This window comes from Mesoplodon mirus (genome assembly GCF_964341445.2).
Source record: "Mesoplodon mirus genome assembly, chromosome: 15".
NCBI lineage: Eukaryota > Metazoa > Chordata > Mammalia > Artiodactyla > Ziphiidae > Mesoplodon > Mesoplodon mirus.
Window position 1 is genome coordinate 989309 of NC_138991.1, and position 15549 is coordinate 1004857.

The 15549-nt window shown below is 63.1% G+C and overlaps 1 protein-coding gene across 1 annotated transcript; it reads left to right on the plus strand.

Moving 5' to 3' along the window:
* Positions 1-41: 41 nt before the first annotated feature.
* On the plus strand, positions 42-14598 carry NKAIN4 (sodium/potassium transporting ATPase interacting 4; the record flags this gene model as incomplete). Its single annotated transcript, XM_082645788.1, has 8 exons — positions 42-95; positions 5123-5260; positions 6525-6605; positions 7666-7860; positions 11765-11825; positions 12923-13007; positions 14155-14228; positions 14456-14598. The coding sequence occupies 8 exons, from the start codon at positions 42-44 to the stop codon at positions 14596-14598; spliced, it is 831 nt and encodes a 276-aa protein (XP_082501914.1).
* Between the last annotated feature and the right edge of the window lie 951 nt (positions 14599-15549).

The following is a 15549-nucleotide window of genomic DNA, read 5'->3' on the forward strand; positions in this document are numbered from 1 at the left end:
CCAGACTTGCAGAGGCGGCGCCCGCGGGCCGGGCCGGAACCATGGGCTGCTGCTCCGGCCGCTGCACGCTCATCTTCCTCTGCACTTTCCAGCTGGTGAGCGGCGACCCCTCCTCGGGCCCGGCAGTCCCAGCGCATTGGGGGATCCGGACGCCATCCCCACACTCAGCCCGCTGGGTCCGCGACAGCCCCTGGGGGCTCCCGACTGGGCATGGCTCGGACCCGCACGCTTCTGCGGCCGAAGTTCCCCGCCGTCCGGGTGGGGTGGGAAGCCAGCGTCCTATGTGCGACCCCGACGGCCCCTCCGTGCGCCCCAGCGCGCCCCGCCGTGTGTGCGCGCGCGGAGTCCGGGCTGGGGGCGCGGGGCGGGGCGGCCGCGGGGTCCGGAGCGACGCGGCAGGTACTGGGGAGCCGCTGGAAGTGCCTGTCGCGGAACAAAACCCTCCCCGCGGGAGCGCCGGGCCCCGCGATCTCCAAGTCCCTTGCGCGCGGCGGGGAAGGGGCGCCGCTGCGCGCGGTGTCCACACGTGTCGGAAGGTATGTGTGGCCCCGGGTGCGCGCGCAAGGAGCGTTGCGAGGGTGTGTGTGTGTGTGTGTGTGTGTGTGTGTGTGTGTGTGTGTGTGTGCTCCCTTTCCGAAGCCAGCACTAGGCAATGAGTGAGCGACGAAGTCCAGTTTCTGAGACCTGACAGCCCCTGGCGGCCAGGGTGCTTGTGAATTTGGGAGTGTGTGTCTGTCTGCATGTCTGCCGGTGTGTCTGTGTAAGGGTGTGTGAACCCTGCCGTGCCCACCCCTGACGCCCCCAAGCTGGAGGAGGAGACCCCTCCCCTTTGCCCTGGCCTGGCGAGTCCGGGAGCGGAGAAGGGGGTTGAGTCTGTGTGCAGGGCTGTGCTTCCCTGTCTTTTGTGTTCGGACCAGGATGCAGAGCTGGGCCCTCTGGATGCAGAGCTTTGTTGGAGGTCTTGGGCATCCCTCTGCCAAGTTTCAGTTATGCCTTTGGAGCTTCAGGAGCTCCTGCTGCCTAGGGGCTGGGGGCTAAACAAAGGTGGAGGCCCCTGGGCTGGGGAGGAGATGCTGGTGAGCCCCTGGGTCCCTGGTCTTAAAAGGGAAATGCTGCTTTGTCCAAGATCCCTGGGTGTGCTCCTAACTCAGCTGGCAGAGTGCTTTCTCTGGAGCTAGAGGGCCACGGAGGAGGAAGGGGCTTGCTTCAAAGAGGCTGTGAGTAGGAAGTCCTCCTGCACCCACGGCCGTGCATGGATGCGGGTCCTGTCCTCTGCCTGGGGGCAGGGCTTCTGTCCAGGCTGGCAGGGGGCAGAGGTACACAGGCCCAGCTGGAGGAAGGAAGGAGCTGCTGGAGCTTCCCTGTGGAGCAGGCTCAGTGCTGTGGAAGCGAAGGGCAGGGGTGGTGGGCAGTGAGGAGGGAGGTGGGCGGTCTGGGGGGTTTTGCTGGACAGATAAGGCTGAGAGAGAGCCCGGGCCTGCAGAGGGCATGAGGGCCCAGGGGCTGTTGCACCGGCAATAGGGAGCTATCCCGGGCCTTGGAGCAGCGGTGTCACTCACTGTCTTTTGGTGGACGGTCCACAGATGGGCCCGCCACAGGCCTCTGGAGATCTGGCTGCAGCTGTGGGGGAAGGGCTATCTAGGCTTAAGGCAGCAGGGTTTCCCTGGATGGGGGCTTCCTGCAGTCTCTTTAGTCTCAGCCAGGCGAGCCCTAGGGCCGGGACGGAGCTGTGTCCCCATGCGGCCAGTGGCCACAGCTAAGGGCAGCGGACAGCTGCTGCAAGCCTTCTGTCCCGGCCGTGCACCTGCCCCTCCTCTGCCGGGTGCAGGGGGCAGCGGAGTAGGAAGAGGTTTGACACCGCCCACTGCTCTGGTCACTATGGGGGGCGGGGCGGGGGAGCTGAGGGGGAAGCCATGTGGGGAGTTCTCTGCTTTCTTTTCTCTTTTTGACAAGCGTGAGAGTTTTCTTGTCCCAGCTATGGGACAAAGGCCTGAACATCTCAGAGCCTTCTCCCTGAAGAATAGCGTGACCTTTGTCCGCTCTGAGCCAGCTGCAGCACCCTGAGGCCCTTTCCCAGGCTGGGCCCTGGCTCTGATGGGAGCCAGGGCCCAGCGAGGGGTTTGGGACCAGTGAGCAGGCCACTGGGGCACTGCAGAGAGCTGAGCCTTCCGGTACCTTGGCTTAGAAACGAAAAAGACACCCCCACCAGCCCCACCCATGCCAGCCACCCTGCCAGCTGCAGGGTCTCTCTGGCAAGCAGACCCTGGGGGCCGCCCCTCAGACTTAGAGAGACTTCAGCAGGGATGCACAGTCAGGCTGGCCCTGAGTCGGGGCCTCACAGGACAGTGCCGGCGGCCAGTGATGGGTCGGGGTGGGGTAGGAAGGGGATCTGGGGCACCCTCACTCCGCCTCCCCGCCCCGTGCATGGCACCCTGGGTGAGTTCAAGCAGGGCAGGCGTCCCTGCCCATTGGTCAGGGGCTTCTGGGCACCAAGGGGAGGCCTGGGGCTAAGATTGAAATTTCATTCTGTGTCTAGAACAGCTGCTGTTGGCCAGCTCTGCCCCGAGGGCTGTGTGCATACACGTGTGTGCTCGTGTGTGCGTATGAGTGTGCACGTGTGTGCACGTGTGTTCATGTGTGTGCTCCTGTGTGCGTGTGGATGCACGTCTCTTCTTCCCTGCCCCACGGAGCTTCCCACCACAGTGTAGGCCATTCATGCAGGGCCCCTCCCCTTCCTTTTGCACCACCTCGGACCTTGGCCCGCCCACCCTCCCTGCCCTCATCTGCGGCCAAGGGTCCCCGTGGCTGTCCTCCGTGGAGACTGCCAGCGTGGGGTCGAGTCCACCAGCTCACGGCTGCCCAGTCAGGCGGGGCCGGGCTCTCGTGAGGCAGCAGAGGCAGGCCCTCTGCCCGCAGATGCCTGTCTCCTTGCCCCAAGTCTAATCGAGGAGCTTCAACGTGCAGGCCTCCTCTGGGCACCGGGGACCATGCCGAGATGGGGCAGCTGAGCCCTGATGGGCGAGGAGGCTCGTTCGGGGCTAGGCAGTGGCCTAGCCCAGACGACATCTGTAGACAGACGGACAGACAGACCGTCCTGCTGCTCCGGGTCAGCGCTGCTGACATTGACACGGAGTGGACTGAGTCGCAGGCGTGTGAGAATGCGAGGCGGGAAATGCGTGTGGTGGGGCTCCCGCAGACAGCTGCACGCGGAGGACCCAGGTGAGGCAGGAGTGTGGCTCCGGGAGTCGAGAGATGCAGGGTCTCGGGGACACGTCAGTGAGGGTCTGTTTGGGGGCGGAGGGGCGGATGGCAGGGCCCGAGTCCACGCGGGGAGCTCAGACTTTGTCTAAAGGGCACGGGCATCCCTGAAGTGGGGTGTCCCCAAAGGCCGGGGGGGGGCTGCTGGCGCCCCCCCGCCGGGGAACAGGCTTCCCTGGACACTGTCCAGCGGACTGGGGAGGGGGCTTAATGACCGCTCGTGCTCGTGCCCTGACGCTGGCCCAGGTCACGGCCAAGGCCTCCACTCTGTGCCGTGACTGTACCTACTGTGTGCTTCCTCCTGTCGGGGAAGAGCATTCTGGCGCCTCTCCCTGGGGGTCCTGTCTGGCCACCCTGCTGCGGGACGCCGTCCAGCTGGAAATTGCCTGATGTGATGCCCCGTTGTGGGTCTGCTCCCGCCTCCCCACTCCCGGCTCCAGCTGTCTTCTAGGGCAGACCCCAGCCCCCCGCAGGACATGCTTGGAATGCCGCCTCCCTGAGACCTCTTGGAAATTGCTATTACCTGGTCCGGGCCAACCACAGTGGCTGGACAGTGCCCGGGACGCACCACAGCAGCTGTTTCCTGGGGGCTGGCGGGGGTCCCGTGAAGGCTCCAGGACACAGGCCTGGAGCAGCGGAGAGGAGGGTGGTCGGGGGAGGGCTGAGCACCCTGGCTACAGTAGGGGCTTCTGTGGCCAGCAGGCCTGGTGACCACAGGGCCAGTCCACAAAGGCTCACCTGGCTGGGCTCTGTCCTTCAGTGCCAGGGGCCACGTGGGAGGGAGGCTGCCCCTCGCTGCCCTGGCCCGCCCACTCCCCTCTGTCCCAGTCCTGCTGCTACTGGCCTCAGCCCATCCAGTCCTGAGGAGGGGCATGCGGTGACCTCGCCCGCCCGGCTGTGAGAAGTCTGGCTTCTCCAGTGCCCGCCTGAGGCTGCCTGCTGGGAGGGGCTCCCCTCCGTCCTCCGCCCTACAGAGTCCTCCCCACCTCAGGGCTCAGTGGACGGCCCCCGACCCCACCTGCTCTGGGTCCAGATGGCTCTCTCGCCTCTGCAGCCCTCCCAGTGGCAATGAGTGCTGGACACACAGTGGGCCCACGGGGACCTTGTGGAGTGCAGCCACGGGCCGTGCTGATTTCCGTCCTTTCTCTGCCACCGTCCTTCCGGGATGTGCTGGTCCTCTCTGCCCTTGCTCGCCGCAGCTTCCTTGCCGTGAACACAGCTGGGACGGCATCTGGGGAGCAGTGGCTTCGGTCGTACCTTCTGGTGATGAGCTCGGCCCCACAGACATGATGAGTGTTTGTGATGAGTGAATGAATGTGTGAGGGGATGAATGAATGAATGAGGGAATGCTTTCTGAAGTCACGCCGAGCTCAGACCTGGTCCATCTCCCCCTGCGCATAAAACGGCAGGTTTCTTAGGCATATCTGATCCCCTGGCGTTGGTCCTCTGTCGGCCGAGCCTGCAGGGTTGGCGTCCACAGAGCGGGGGGGCGGTGGGAACGTCCTGGAAGGAGAGGCCCCAAAGCGGTGAGGGAGCCCCGCCGACGGGGAGGTGCTGATCTGGGGGCCCAAGGAGCCCAGGGTCCCACTCGACCTTCCTGCCCCACGTTTGCTGTTTGGCCCTGCAGCCCCCGAAGTTAGAGCAGCCCCCGTGTTCCCGTTCTGCAGGTGAGGAAGCCGAGGGCGGGGGCTTGTTCCAGGAGGGACACCCCAGTGGTGATGCTTCCAGGCCCGTCGACTTGTTTGTGGAGATTTTTGTTGAATAGCCGAGACCACAGTGGGCGCTGGATGATGGTGACGAGGCAGGAGCGGGACCTGGGGCTTCCAGGGGTCCGCCGCCCCTCACACGCCTGCCCTGCTCCTAGGTCACCGCCCTGGAGCGGCAGGTGTTCGACTTCCTGGGCTACCAGTGGGCACCCATCCTGGCCACCTTCACCCACATCGTCGTGGTCATCCTGGGGCTCTTCGGCACCATCCAGTACCGGCCTCGCTACGTCGTGGTGGTGAGTCCTCTCTGCTCTGGCCCTTCTCCTGTGGGCAGGGGCGCCGGGATGACCGGCATGGAGGGCTTCAGTGACAGTATTTTCCTGGAAGCCATCAGAAAACCTGGAAAGGCCCGGATTTCAGCCGCACAGACCCCCAGGCTCAGACCTTCCCACAGCCTGGACATCTGAGTTCTGACCTGGAAATTGTGGCTTCGGGGTTGCTTCTGGGAAACTGAGCTGCGGAGCACCTGCCAGGGGCCCCAGGCGGAACTGGAACCCAGCATGTCTCAGCACCCCCGCCCTGCCCGTGGTCCCATGCCCCCAGCCGTCCTGCCTCTGGAGAAGCTCAGACGATGTGCAGAAAGTTTTGCTCTGAGCAGAGTAGCATTGTCGCTCAGTACAGATCAAAATAATTGGTCTGGATCAGGGTTTGCAGCAAACCCTCTTGGAAAGGCCGCACAGCCTCGTGGAAGGTACTCAGCCCTGTCATGGCCCAGACACAGCCTGAGCAGTGCCGCGCAAAGGGCGGGGCTGCGTCTCAGTAAAACTTGACAAAAGCAGGTGCCAGCTGGCAGCCCTCCCCGCTGCAGGCGGCTCTTGGGGGCGGTCTTTGGGGTGGGCTTTGGGGGTGCTCTGCCGTTGCTCGTCACTGGTTCACGTGGCCCGGGCCACGGGCACCTCTGGGCCAGGACACCAAGCTCGGGAAGTGTGCTGTGTGCTGGCTCCCTCCAGCCCACTGTTCCCCATCTCCTAGGTGTTTCCCGGCCCTGCGGGGGCAGGAGCCTTGTCACCCTTTTGGCACAGTGTGGGACCTCTTCCCGGTGGGCTCAGGGACGCCCTCCGCCAAACGGAGCATCCTGGGCTCCAGACTCAGGGAGCAGAGCCCCCCCCCCTGCAGAGGCCTTGTCCTCCGGGGGGAGGTGCAAAGGCACACTCCCTCCCCCCTCCCCTCCCCCGCCCTCTCCTTTGTCCCCCAGGGGGGAGGTGCAAAGTCACACTCCCTCCCCCCAACCCCCTCCCTCTCCTTTGTCCTCCAAGGGGAGGTGCAAAGGCACATTCCCCCCCACCCCCTCCCCCGCCCCCTCCTTTGTCCTCCAAGGGGGAGGTGCAAAGTCACACTCCCTCCCCCCTCCCCCACCCTCTCCTTTGTCCTCCAAGGGGGAAGTGCAAAAAGTCACATTCCCCCCCCCTCCCCCGCCCTCTCCTTTGTCCTCCAGGGGGGAGGTGCAAAGTCACACTCCCTCCCCCCCACCCCCTCCCCCGCCCTCTCTTGTCACCACAGTACGCAGTGTGGGCGGCTGCCTGGGTCACCTGGAATGTCTTCATTATCTGCTTCTACTTGGAAGTGGGGGGCCTCTCAAAGGTGAGTTAAGTCATGGGAAACTCATGCAAACGCAGGGGATCTTGGCGAGGGCCCGGGGGCACTGGATGTGTTTGCTTGTGTATCGCGCGGCTCCCCGATGGCGACAGAGGCTGGGTCTCTTCATGGTTCTGTCCCTCGCACCCTGAACAGTCCCAGCCCATAGAGGTGACTCAGTAAAGTTTTGGGGAAAGATCAGTGATCTGATGGATGGATGAGGGGCTGTGGGCATTGGTTGGCAGGTGGTCTCCAGCCGGTAGTAGATGCACCAGGGAAGGCTTCCTGGAGGAGGGGGCCTGGAACCTGGGCAGCACCTGGAAGGAGAGTCAGGGCTGGGGAGCAGGAGCAGAGAGACCAGCCTTTGCAGGAGGGCTCAGGTGGGAACACCGCCGGGCGGCCAGGCAGAGGGGATGCCGTCCTCCTGCCCACCCTCTGGGCTGCTCCTTCAAACACTGATAAAGTCCCCAGGTCCCCCCTGCAGGGGAGGGGACACCTCATCCAAGCCATGTTCTGGGATCATCAGTGTGAGCAAAGCCTGCCTATGCAGCTGATTCAGGCACTTCACACAAAGCACTTTATTTCATCTTTGCCCAAAGCTCAGAGGGGAGTCTAAGAGCCAGGAGTGGGGTGGCATGGGTGGGCAGTGGGGCAGATGGCTCCTGCTTCCTTGGACCACACCTGGGCAGCAGTGGGGGAGACAGAGGTTAGTTCAGACACACCTGAAATGGCAGCGTTGGCCTGCGATGCGAAGGAGGGGCCCAGGGCACCGTTAGAGTGTGTCCTGGGGGTCTGTCCTGGGCAGGGAGGCCTTCCTGGAGGACGGGGTGTGAGCCGGAGGCCCATGGCAAGCACAGGGAGGCCTTCCCTGCAAGGGAACGACTGGGAGGGCCTTGGTGCCCCCTGCTCCCGGCGGCTGGAGCCCACGGGGCCGGGGCAGGGGAGGCGGGAGGGCAGAGTACCCCTTGCCCTTCTCAGGGAGCCCATCTGGGCTGCAGTGGGTGGGGTTTGGCTCTGTCCCTGGTGCTGACCTGGTCCCCCCCATCCCTCCCCACCCCTCCCCCAGGACAGCGGGCTCCTGACCTTCAGCCTCTCCCGGCACCACTCCTGGTGGCATGAGCATGGCCCGGGCTGCGTGCACAAGGAGCTGGCGGCCAGCCTGGGTCCCCCGGAAAGCCAGGCCCTGGTGCCAGGCATTGGCTGCACCCTGGAGCACGGCTACGTGGAGGCCCTGCACAGCGCCCTGCAGATCCTGGTGGCGGTGAGTGCGGGGGAGGGGAGGTGGGGCGGGGGGAGGGGCTCATCCTGCTGTGGGCCCAGGTCTCAGCCTTTCCTGTGGAGGCAGAGGAGGTCCTCTGCAGGGGGCGGGGAGGCCCTCTTCACACCATCCCTGCTGAGAGGTTAAGGAACCGCACCCCCACCCCCACCTGTGTGGCCTGGGCCACCCGCTCGGCAAAGTGGGCTCAGAACCAATTCCAACCCCAGGGCCGGCGTGAGGATGAACCGAGGGGACAGAACCTGAAACTTCTGAGGATGCAGTGGGGTTGGGCGGGCAGGTAGGACCCTCCGTGAGGGGGATCAAGGTGAAGGCTCCTGCAGCCCCACCGCCCCCACCCTGGAGGCAGCATGACAGGGGAGGAGCCCTGGGAGCTTCTCCACAGCCTCCTCCAAGTCAGAGGGTCTGTTTCCATACCCGACAATCCGACCATGGGGGCCAAGGGCAGGGGAGACCCAGCCTGGCCTGCGCGCTGGCCTCTTTCTGCTCCTGCGGCATAGAGAGTAGGGGTGTAGATTCCGCGAGTAAAAATACAGGATGCCCAGTGAAATTTGAATTTCAGATAAACAGCAAGTTTTAGTGTAAGCGTGTTCCATGTCGTGTTTGGAACATACTTATACTCAAAATGGTTTCATTCTGTATCTGAAATTCAAACTTAGCCGAGCATGGGGTGTTTTGTCTGCAGCTCCAGAGAAGTGGTCAGATGGGAAGGGCTGGAGCAGCCCCCCTGGGCCAGTGCCTGGCAGCCCCGGCTGACTCCAGGGCTCGGGCAGGACGGGTGCGGCCACTGGAGGGCGCCGGTCAGACCTGGAGGCTCCTGACTGCTTGGGTGCACGCAGGCCAACAGCACCTTGTCGGGGTGGATGCTGGGTTTATAGCACGGATGCTCTGCGCCAACAGCTGACGTTGGAAACTGAATGCCAGGTCTAGGGCCTTCCCTGGCAGAAAAAAACGTGACAGTTCAGGTGCCTCTCGAGCTCCCAGGGCTCCCTCCCCTCCTGCTCTTACAGGACCTGCAGAAATCCAGACTTTGGGGCATCTGGGTGCTGCCAGTCCCTCGGGTGCTGGGACATTCTCTCTCCCACCATAGCTCATTCACTGAGGCAAAAAGAGGGCTCTGGTTTTCCCAAAATACTTGGGAACCTGGGTGCATTCCTTGAAAGGAGAAAGAACCGCTTGCCAAGGATACAGGTCAGAGCTTCTGAAATCACGTACAGAATCTGTGAAAAGGTAACAGGAAGGAAGCTGGAAAAGAACAAAAGAGGATTCTCCTGGGCGTTTCTGACTGCACGTGATGGCAGAGGCAGAGACTCCTCACTTTTATCCTTCATCCCCAGGGATGGGGGTTTCTTTCTCTTTTTTTTGCGGTACCCGGGCCTCTTACTGTTGTGGCCTCTCCCACCGTGGAGCACAGGCTCCGGACGCGCAGGCTCAGTGGCCATGGCTCACGGGCCCAGCTGCTCCGCGGCATGTGGGATCCTCCCGGACCGGGGCACGAACCTGTGTCCTCTGCATCGGCAGGCGGACTCTCAACCACTGCGCCACCAGGGAAGTCCTCTTTTTTTAAATATAATTTTTATTTTATATTGGGGTATATTTGACTTACAACACTGTGTCAGTTTCAGATGTACAGCAAAGTGGTTCAGTTATACGTATACATATATCCATTCTTTTTCAGATTCTTTTCCATATGGGTTATTATGCAACATCGAGTAGAGTTCCCTGTGCTATACAGTAGGTCTTCAGTGAAATGCCGGCTTCTAAATACCAGTCAGTCCTCTGCTGCTTGCTTTTGAGGGTCCAGGAGCAGCAGACCCTTGGCTGCACAGTCGGCCGGTGCTGGGGGGTGGGGCGGGCAGGTCTGAGAGCCTCACGGAGGAGCTGGGCCGGATCCCAAGGGGGCCTGGGTGGGGCGGTGGGCGGGCAGAGGTGTGGCAGGTGGGGCGGCCTCCCCCAGCGCCCCGCCCACCGGAGGAGCGGGGCTGCGGAGGAGTTTTCAGCACCTTGGCCAGCTCTCGGGCGTTGGGAGGCGGCTTAGGTTTGCCTTTCAATGGCAAGGGGACAGGCACAGAGGAGGCCCTGACCTGCCGCCTGGAAGGACGGGCTTCTGAGCCCTTCCAGCTCCATCTCCTCCTTCGAGGCATAGGGGGCGTCAAGGGAGGCTGTTGGGCTTGTTCTTTGGTGAAAGTAACCCCCTGAGGTCTTGCCACTGCTGATGGGAGGCCAGTCTCTCCTTCCCGTGGCCCTTTGCCCCTGAAGCGGCACCGCTGGCTGGCTTCCTGTCCCCTGCCCCCTGCCCTGGCTGTGGTTGCCCCACAGACAGACCCCACCACCCTCTCTCAGAAGACCCGCTGCAGCTCCTCCATGGCAGGTACCCCCCATGAAACATCTTTTCTGCTTATTCCCCTGATCAGTCAGGGTCCCAGCAAGACAGTGATGATGCACTTGGCTTAGGTTAATTCCCGGGGGCAGGTGAAGGGGCTGTTCTAAGCATAGGTGCCATGTCGGGGACCCCACGAGATATCCCCCTCCCCTGGGGCTCGTGGCTGAGCTGTTGCCACCCCAGCCTGAAGGGAGGTAGGGAGGAGTTGTGCTGGCAGAGAAGGGGCTGGGGGGACGAGCCCTTCTCCCCCTCCCCCCTCCCTCCAGTTTCCTGCTGGGCTCCCCGTGGGCCAACCCAAGCTGGAGGGCGCTGGTGGACACTGGCCACACCATGCAGGGTGGGGAGTGTGGAGGGAGCGCCTGCAGGGGCAGGTGGGGCACCTCTGACCCACCACTACTGGAACCTCACTCTGTGCTATGTCCTCAGGGTCGAGACCACTGCTTGCTAGTGGGGTGACCAAAGACAATAGGTGACGCCCCAGAGGATGCTGGGCTGACCTACAGGGCAGAGAGAGGCCAGAGGGCGTGACTTCACAGTCCTGGGCCACCTCTCAGGTTTCCAGCTTCTGTGGAAGAAGCTCCCCTCCAGGGTGAGCTGGGGCGGGGCTGCCCCTCCAGGGGTCCTGCGAGCACACGGGGCTGTGGGCCTTCCACGAGACCCTGTGGCTTCAAGATGCATTTTGCTGCCCACTCCGGGCCGCCCTGTGCATTGTCTGTCATCCCCAGCAGAGGGTCGGGGCTGGGCCCCTCGTTCCCATCAAAGAGGCCGCAGTAGACACCGTGCGTGGAGTCACTCCCCCTCCCCTATGCTTAGCATCACCGGGCTGTGGGCAGTGCCAGCCTTGCCCTGTCTCAGCTGGAGCCCTTCCTGCTGTGGTGGCCCTGGCGCCCGGGCATCTGTGGGGGTTTAATGCAGGCCTGTCCTCTTTACCCTGAAGTCCGAGCATCCTCTGAGGAGCCTGGCTAATGAACATCTGCCAGGCCAAGTCCTCAACTCCAGCCAGCCCCGTCCACTCTGCCCAGAACTGCCCGCTGCACCAAGTCCTCGGTCTGTCTCCCCTGCACTGCCATGCAAACCATGAGCTTGGCTGGCTTGAAGCTTCTCTACCATGGCTTCCCAAGGAGGAGAAACCTGACAGTTGTCTGCTTACGGCGAGAGGTGCTGGGGAGGATGGCTTGGCTGTGACAGGGGTGTCAGCCTGTGGGGGTACGGTCAGCCTGGGGGACCTTTAGGCTGCAGTCATGTGTCTCCCAGGGCTTCTCTCTGCATCTCATCCCCCCGTTCAAGCAAGGGCTTGGTCAGCCCCACTGGGGAGTGGACGCCACCTGGAACTCCAGAGCGAAGGAGGCTGGCAGATCACTCCCCTCGATCGGTGTTACAGACAAGGACACCGAGGCCAGGAGGGGCGGTGGCTGCGTGGTTAGGACGCGCTGGGACCCACGTCCCATGATGATGCTTCTGTGGCTCCCAGGGCCTCACCCTGAGTGACCTCTCCATGTCTTTCAGCTTGTGGGCTTCATCTGTGCCTGCCACGTGGTGAGTGTTGTCACCGAGGAGGAGGACAGCTGTAAGTGTGCGGCCACCGGCCTCCTGCAGAGTGTGTTAGTGACCTGCTGGCCCCATCAGGCAGCGGGGGAGGGAGAGAGAAGCTGAGGGCTGGCCACAGAGGCCTGAGACCTGGCCTCTTAAATGGGTCCCCGTGCCATGGAGGTCCTGGCCTGAGCAGAGATAGGGGAGGCCCTGGGCTGTGGGCACCAGGGGTCAGTGCACCCCAGCTCCTCCAGTCTGAGGGCTCCTGTGCTGTGGGGCTGCCCCCCACGATCCCCACAGACGTCGCAGGCGGAAGGCTGAGCTCTGACCTACAGAGGAAAGTCCCCCTGCCCTGTGCCCCCTTGCAGCTGGGAACCGGCCCACCTTCAGGCCCAGTGCCAGCAGAGATGCATCTGAGGGGAGTTCGCACATCCCCCTCCTGTGAGCCCTCTTGACTTTTCCTCCGATTTGCAGCATCAACACTCGGGTGCCCTCGCCAGCCCTGACCACCCCAGGCTCTGACGGGGTCTCTCTGGGGTGAGCCAGGGCTGGGCGCACCCAGGGGGCCCACAGCTCCTGTGGGCAGAGCCTTCCCTGGGATCTGAATCAGAATTCAGAGCCTCTGTTCCCAGAGGTCAGGTGGCCATGGGGTAGGCGGTCCATGTGTCCTTCAGAGACCAGACTCAGTCCTGGACCAGCCCCCAGCTACCCTTGGTCCTGGTGCTGGGTGGCCCCAAACCACCACTCAGCCCACAGCTGGCTGGGAGGAAACAGAAGGGGCTTCCTGTATTGGTTACATTAAAACGTTTTAGGACGGGAGCCAGCCCTGGGGTTCAGAAACGTGTTAGCTTTGCCCAGCAAGCCCCGGCCGCTCATGTGCTGTGCAGACCCAGCTTTGAGGCGCTGTGATTGGGACAGCCCAGCAGGGCACGGGGCAGCCCACCGCTGAGAGTGCCAGCATCCTTTGAAGCTTTGCACCCAGTGGGAGTTCACCCTCTGCTCTCCAGTCTGGGCAGCCCGCGGCACCTCCCACCTCTGTGTCACCTCCTGAGTGTTTGCACTTGGGAACATTCTCCACTCTGCCGTCCTGTCCATTGTTTGGGTTTGTTTTATTTGGGTCTTGGTTTCTTTCAGTTGAGTTCATTGGTGGATTTGACCCATTTCCTCTCTGCCATGTCAGTGAAAAGCCTTCCAGCCTCTCGTTCGAGCAGGCATGCCTGTAAGCACGGCCGCAGAGCCTGCCCCACTGGCCTGGCCAATCCAGGTAGCATAGCCGCCAGGCTCCTCTCCTTGGGGAAACCTCACCAGGCGTCTGCCTGCCTGTCCATCCATCATCCATCTGTCTGTCCATCCCCCACTTTCCCACTTGCTCCTTGCCGGCTCTGGGCCAGGTGTGGGGTACAGAGGTTCTGGGGCTCGGCCCCCGTGCCCAGCAGAGTCTGTTGGAGTCGGGGCTGAGGGGACGCTGAGAGGCCACCACCCAGGAGAGCAATAGAGCGATTTTCCTGGGTCTCACGGTGGCAGGAAATTTGAGGAGTTGGTTTCCTACCTTTGGAGGATCAGACTTCTTCACTCTTGAAAAGCAGTGTCCACGGCCCTGACCACCCCAGGCCTCAGTAGGGGCTCCTGGGCCACTGGCCCCCCTCCTCCGAAGCGGCCTTGGCCACGGGCCCTGGCCCACATGGATTCCTGAAAGTCGGGGTCAGCAGAGGTGGCTGTGGTCCTTCTCCTGGTAGAGCTGTGCTTCCTCCATCTCACCCAGGCCCTCAGAGTCAAGCCTGCCCTTCAGGGCCACATCTGCGGCCATCCCTGGAGACCCTGGCCCTCTTGGTAGCCCCTCAGCCCTTCTACCCTGTAAGTGAGGCCCCACGTCAGCTAAGGGCCATCAGAGGTAGCAGGCATCCAGCTCCCGTGATGGGGGAGAGGCCTCGCTCAGACCCCTGAGCCAGGGCAGGGTATATGGGAGTTGATGACCCGGGCACACAGGCTGGGAGAACTGGCCAGGCTGAACACGCCTCTGGGCTTTCCCCCTGGCCGTGGAGCTGGGCGGCCAGAAGGACCTAGGGTGAGCCCCTCACTCCGCTCCCATCCCCCTGGCTCAAACCCCAACGAGATGTCTACGGCCAGAGTCAGCTCTGCAGGGACAAGGCCCCCAGCTGCCTGCGTGGGGAGCCCCGGTCCTGGCCGGGCCTCGCAGAGGCCCAGCCCCTCCCCGCGCCCTTTTCCGAAGGCCAGGAAGCCCTCCCCTTCTTGGATTTTGTCCCATTTGCTCTCCAAGGGACGAGGGCACAGCAGCCCCACTGACCGCTGACTGCGCCTTCCTTCCGGCTTCTCTGCCCCTGCTCACCCCCCACCTCGCCCCGCAGGCCTGCCGGCGGCGTAGGTGAAGAGCACCCCCCCCCGCCCCCGCGACCTCCAGCTTCGGTGACCCACGCTGACGGTGAGGAGCCTCCAGGCAGCGGACCTTCCTGCCCCCGTGGCCTTGCAGGCGCCCCCAGGGTCTGGTGACTGGACGTGAGCCAGGGCGGCAGGGCCAGCGCCAGGCCGGGACGGCTGCAACTTCTAAAGAGTTTGTTGTTTCCTTTTTCTAAAAAAAAACCAACAACAACACGAGAAAAAACCTCATCCCTGGCCTCCGGTAGCACTGGGAACGCACTCCATCTACAGCAGGCCTGGGGCTGCTGGCCAAGGAGCCCCGTCCCTCAGATGCCCTTCCCAGGGCAGCCAGACCCCCGGGGGCTGCACACACCCATGCTGGGGTGGGAGGGGGCCGGGCTGGCCAAGGGGCCTGTGAGACGGGGAAAGAGTGACCCCACCACGAGGGTCCAGTGAGCCCATGGTGACCTCCACCTGAGCGCAGTGGGAGTTAGGGTTAGGGCCCCAGGTGCTGCGGCCGGTGGGACCCCCGGGGTGAGGGCTGGGCTTGCCCAGGAGCCCACAAGGCAAGGGCTTCCTGGTGACAAGCAGAGGGCAACGTTTGAGCCCCCGGGATGCAATCGTCCTAGTGCATCCCAAGGTGCCCACAAGTAGAGGATAGAAAGGAACCTGCCCTCCAGACCACCTTCCCTACCATGCAGGACCTTGGTGGACAATTACAAGTTCAGTTTCAGAAGCAGCCCAAGGCTAGTCCATTCTAAAAGTCCTTAAAATGCTGAAAAGATAAGAACAAGGGAAAGGGGGAAGGGTAAGGGGTGGTGGGAATGGCCTGGAATGGGCCTGGCCTCACCTGCCCTACTGGTGAGGCAAGGCGGGGAGGGGGTGGGACAGATGCTTGGGGCAAGGTGGTGGAGAGGGGGCTGGTGGTTCTGGAACAGAGGCTGCTGTGCACCATCCAGGAAAACCCACACTTTATTTTGACTCTTCCAGAGCACCCACACACAGGGCAAATGGCTCCCACCCCGCACACCAAGCCGCCTGCAGCTCCATCTTCCACGCTGGACTGGTCAGTGCTAGACGCGAGCTCAGCCGTGCTCAGCAAGCCACCGAGTGGGTGCCCACGTGGAGCCGGTGCTCACAGCTCCTGGTGGGGAGGAGGGCCGAAGCGGCAGCTCCAGTTGGCTTCTCCCCCCGGCTGGGGACCCTCAGCCCCCAGGGAGTTCCCTTCCCTGTCACTTCTCCCCCCAGAGGATTCCTGGAGGGACCTTGGGGCTCAGAGCCTTTGGGAACCCTGAGAAGGCCAGGGCTCCTGCCCCCACACGAGCACTGGAGTGTCACGCACCCCTCCCCCACCCACCATGAATTTCCATCAGGCCTCAGATCCC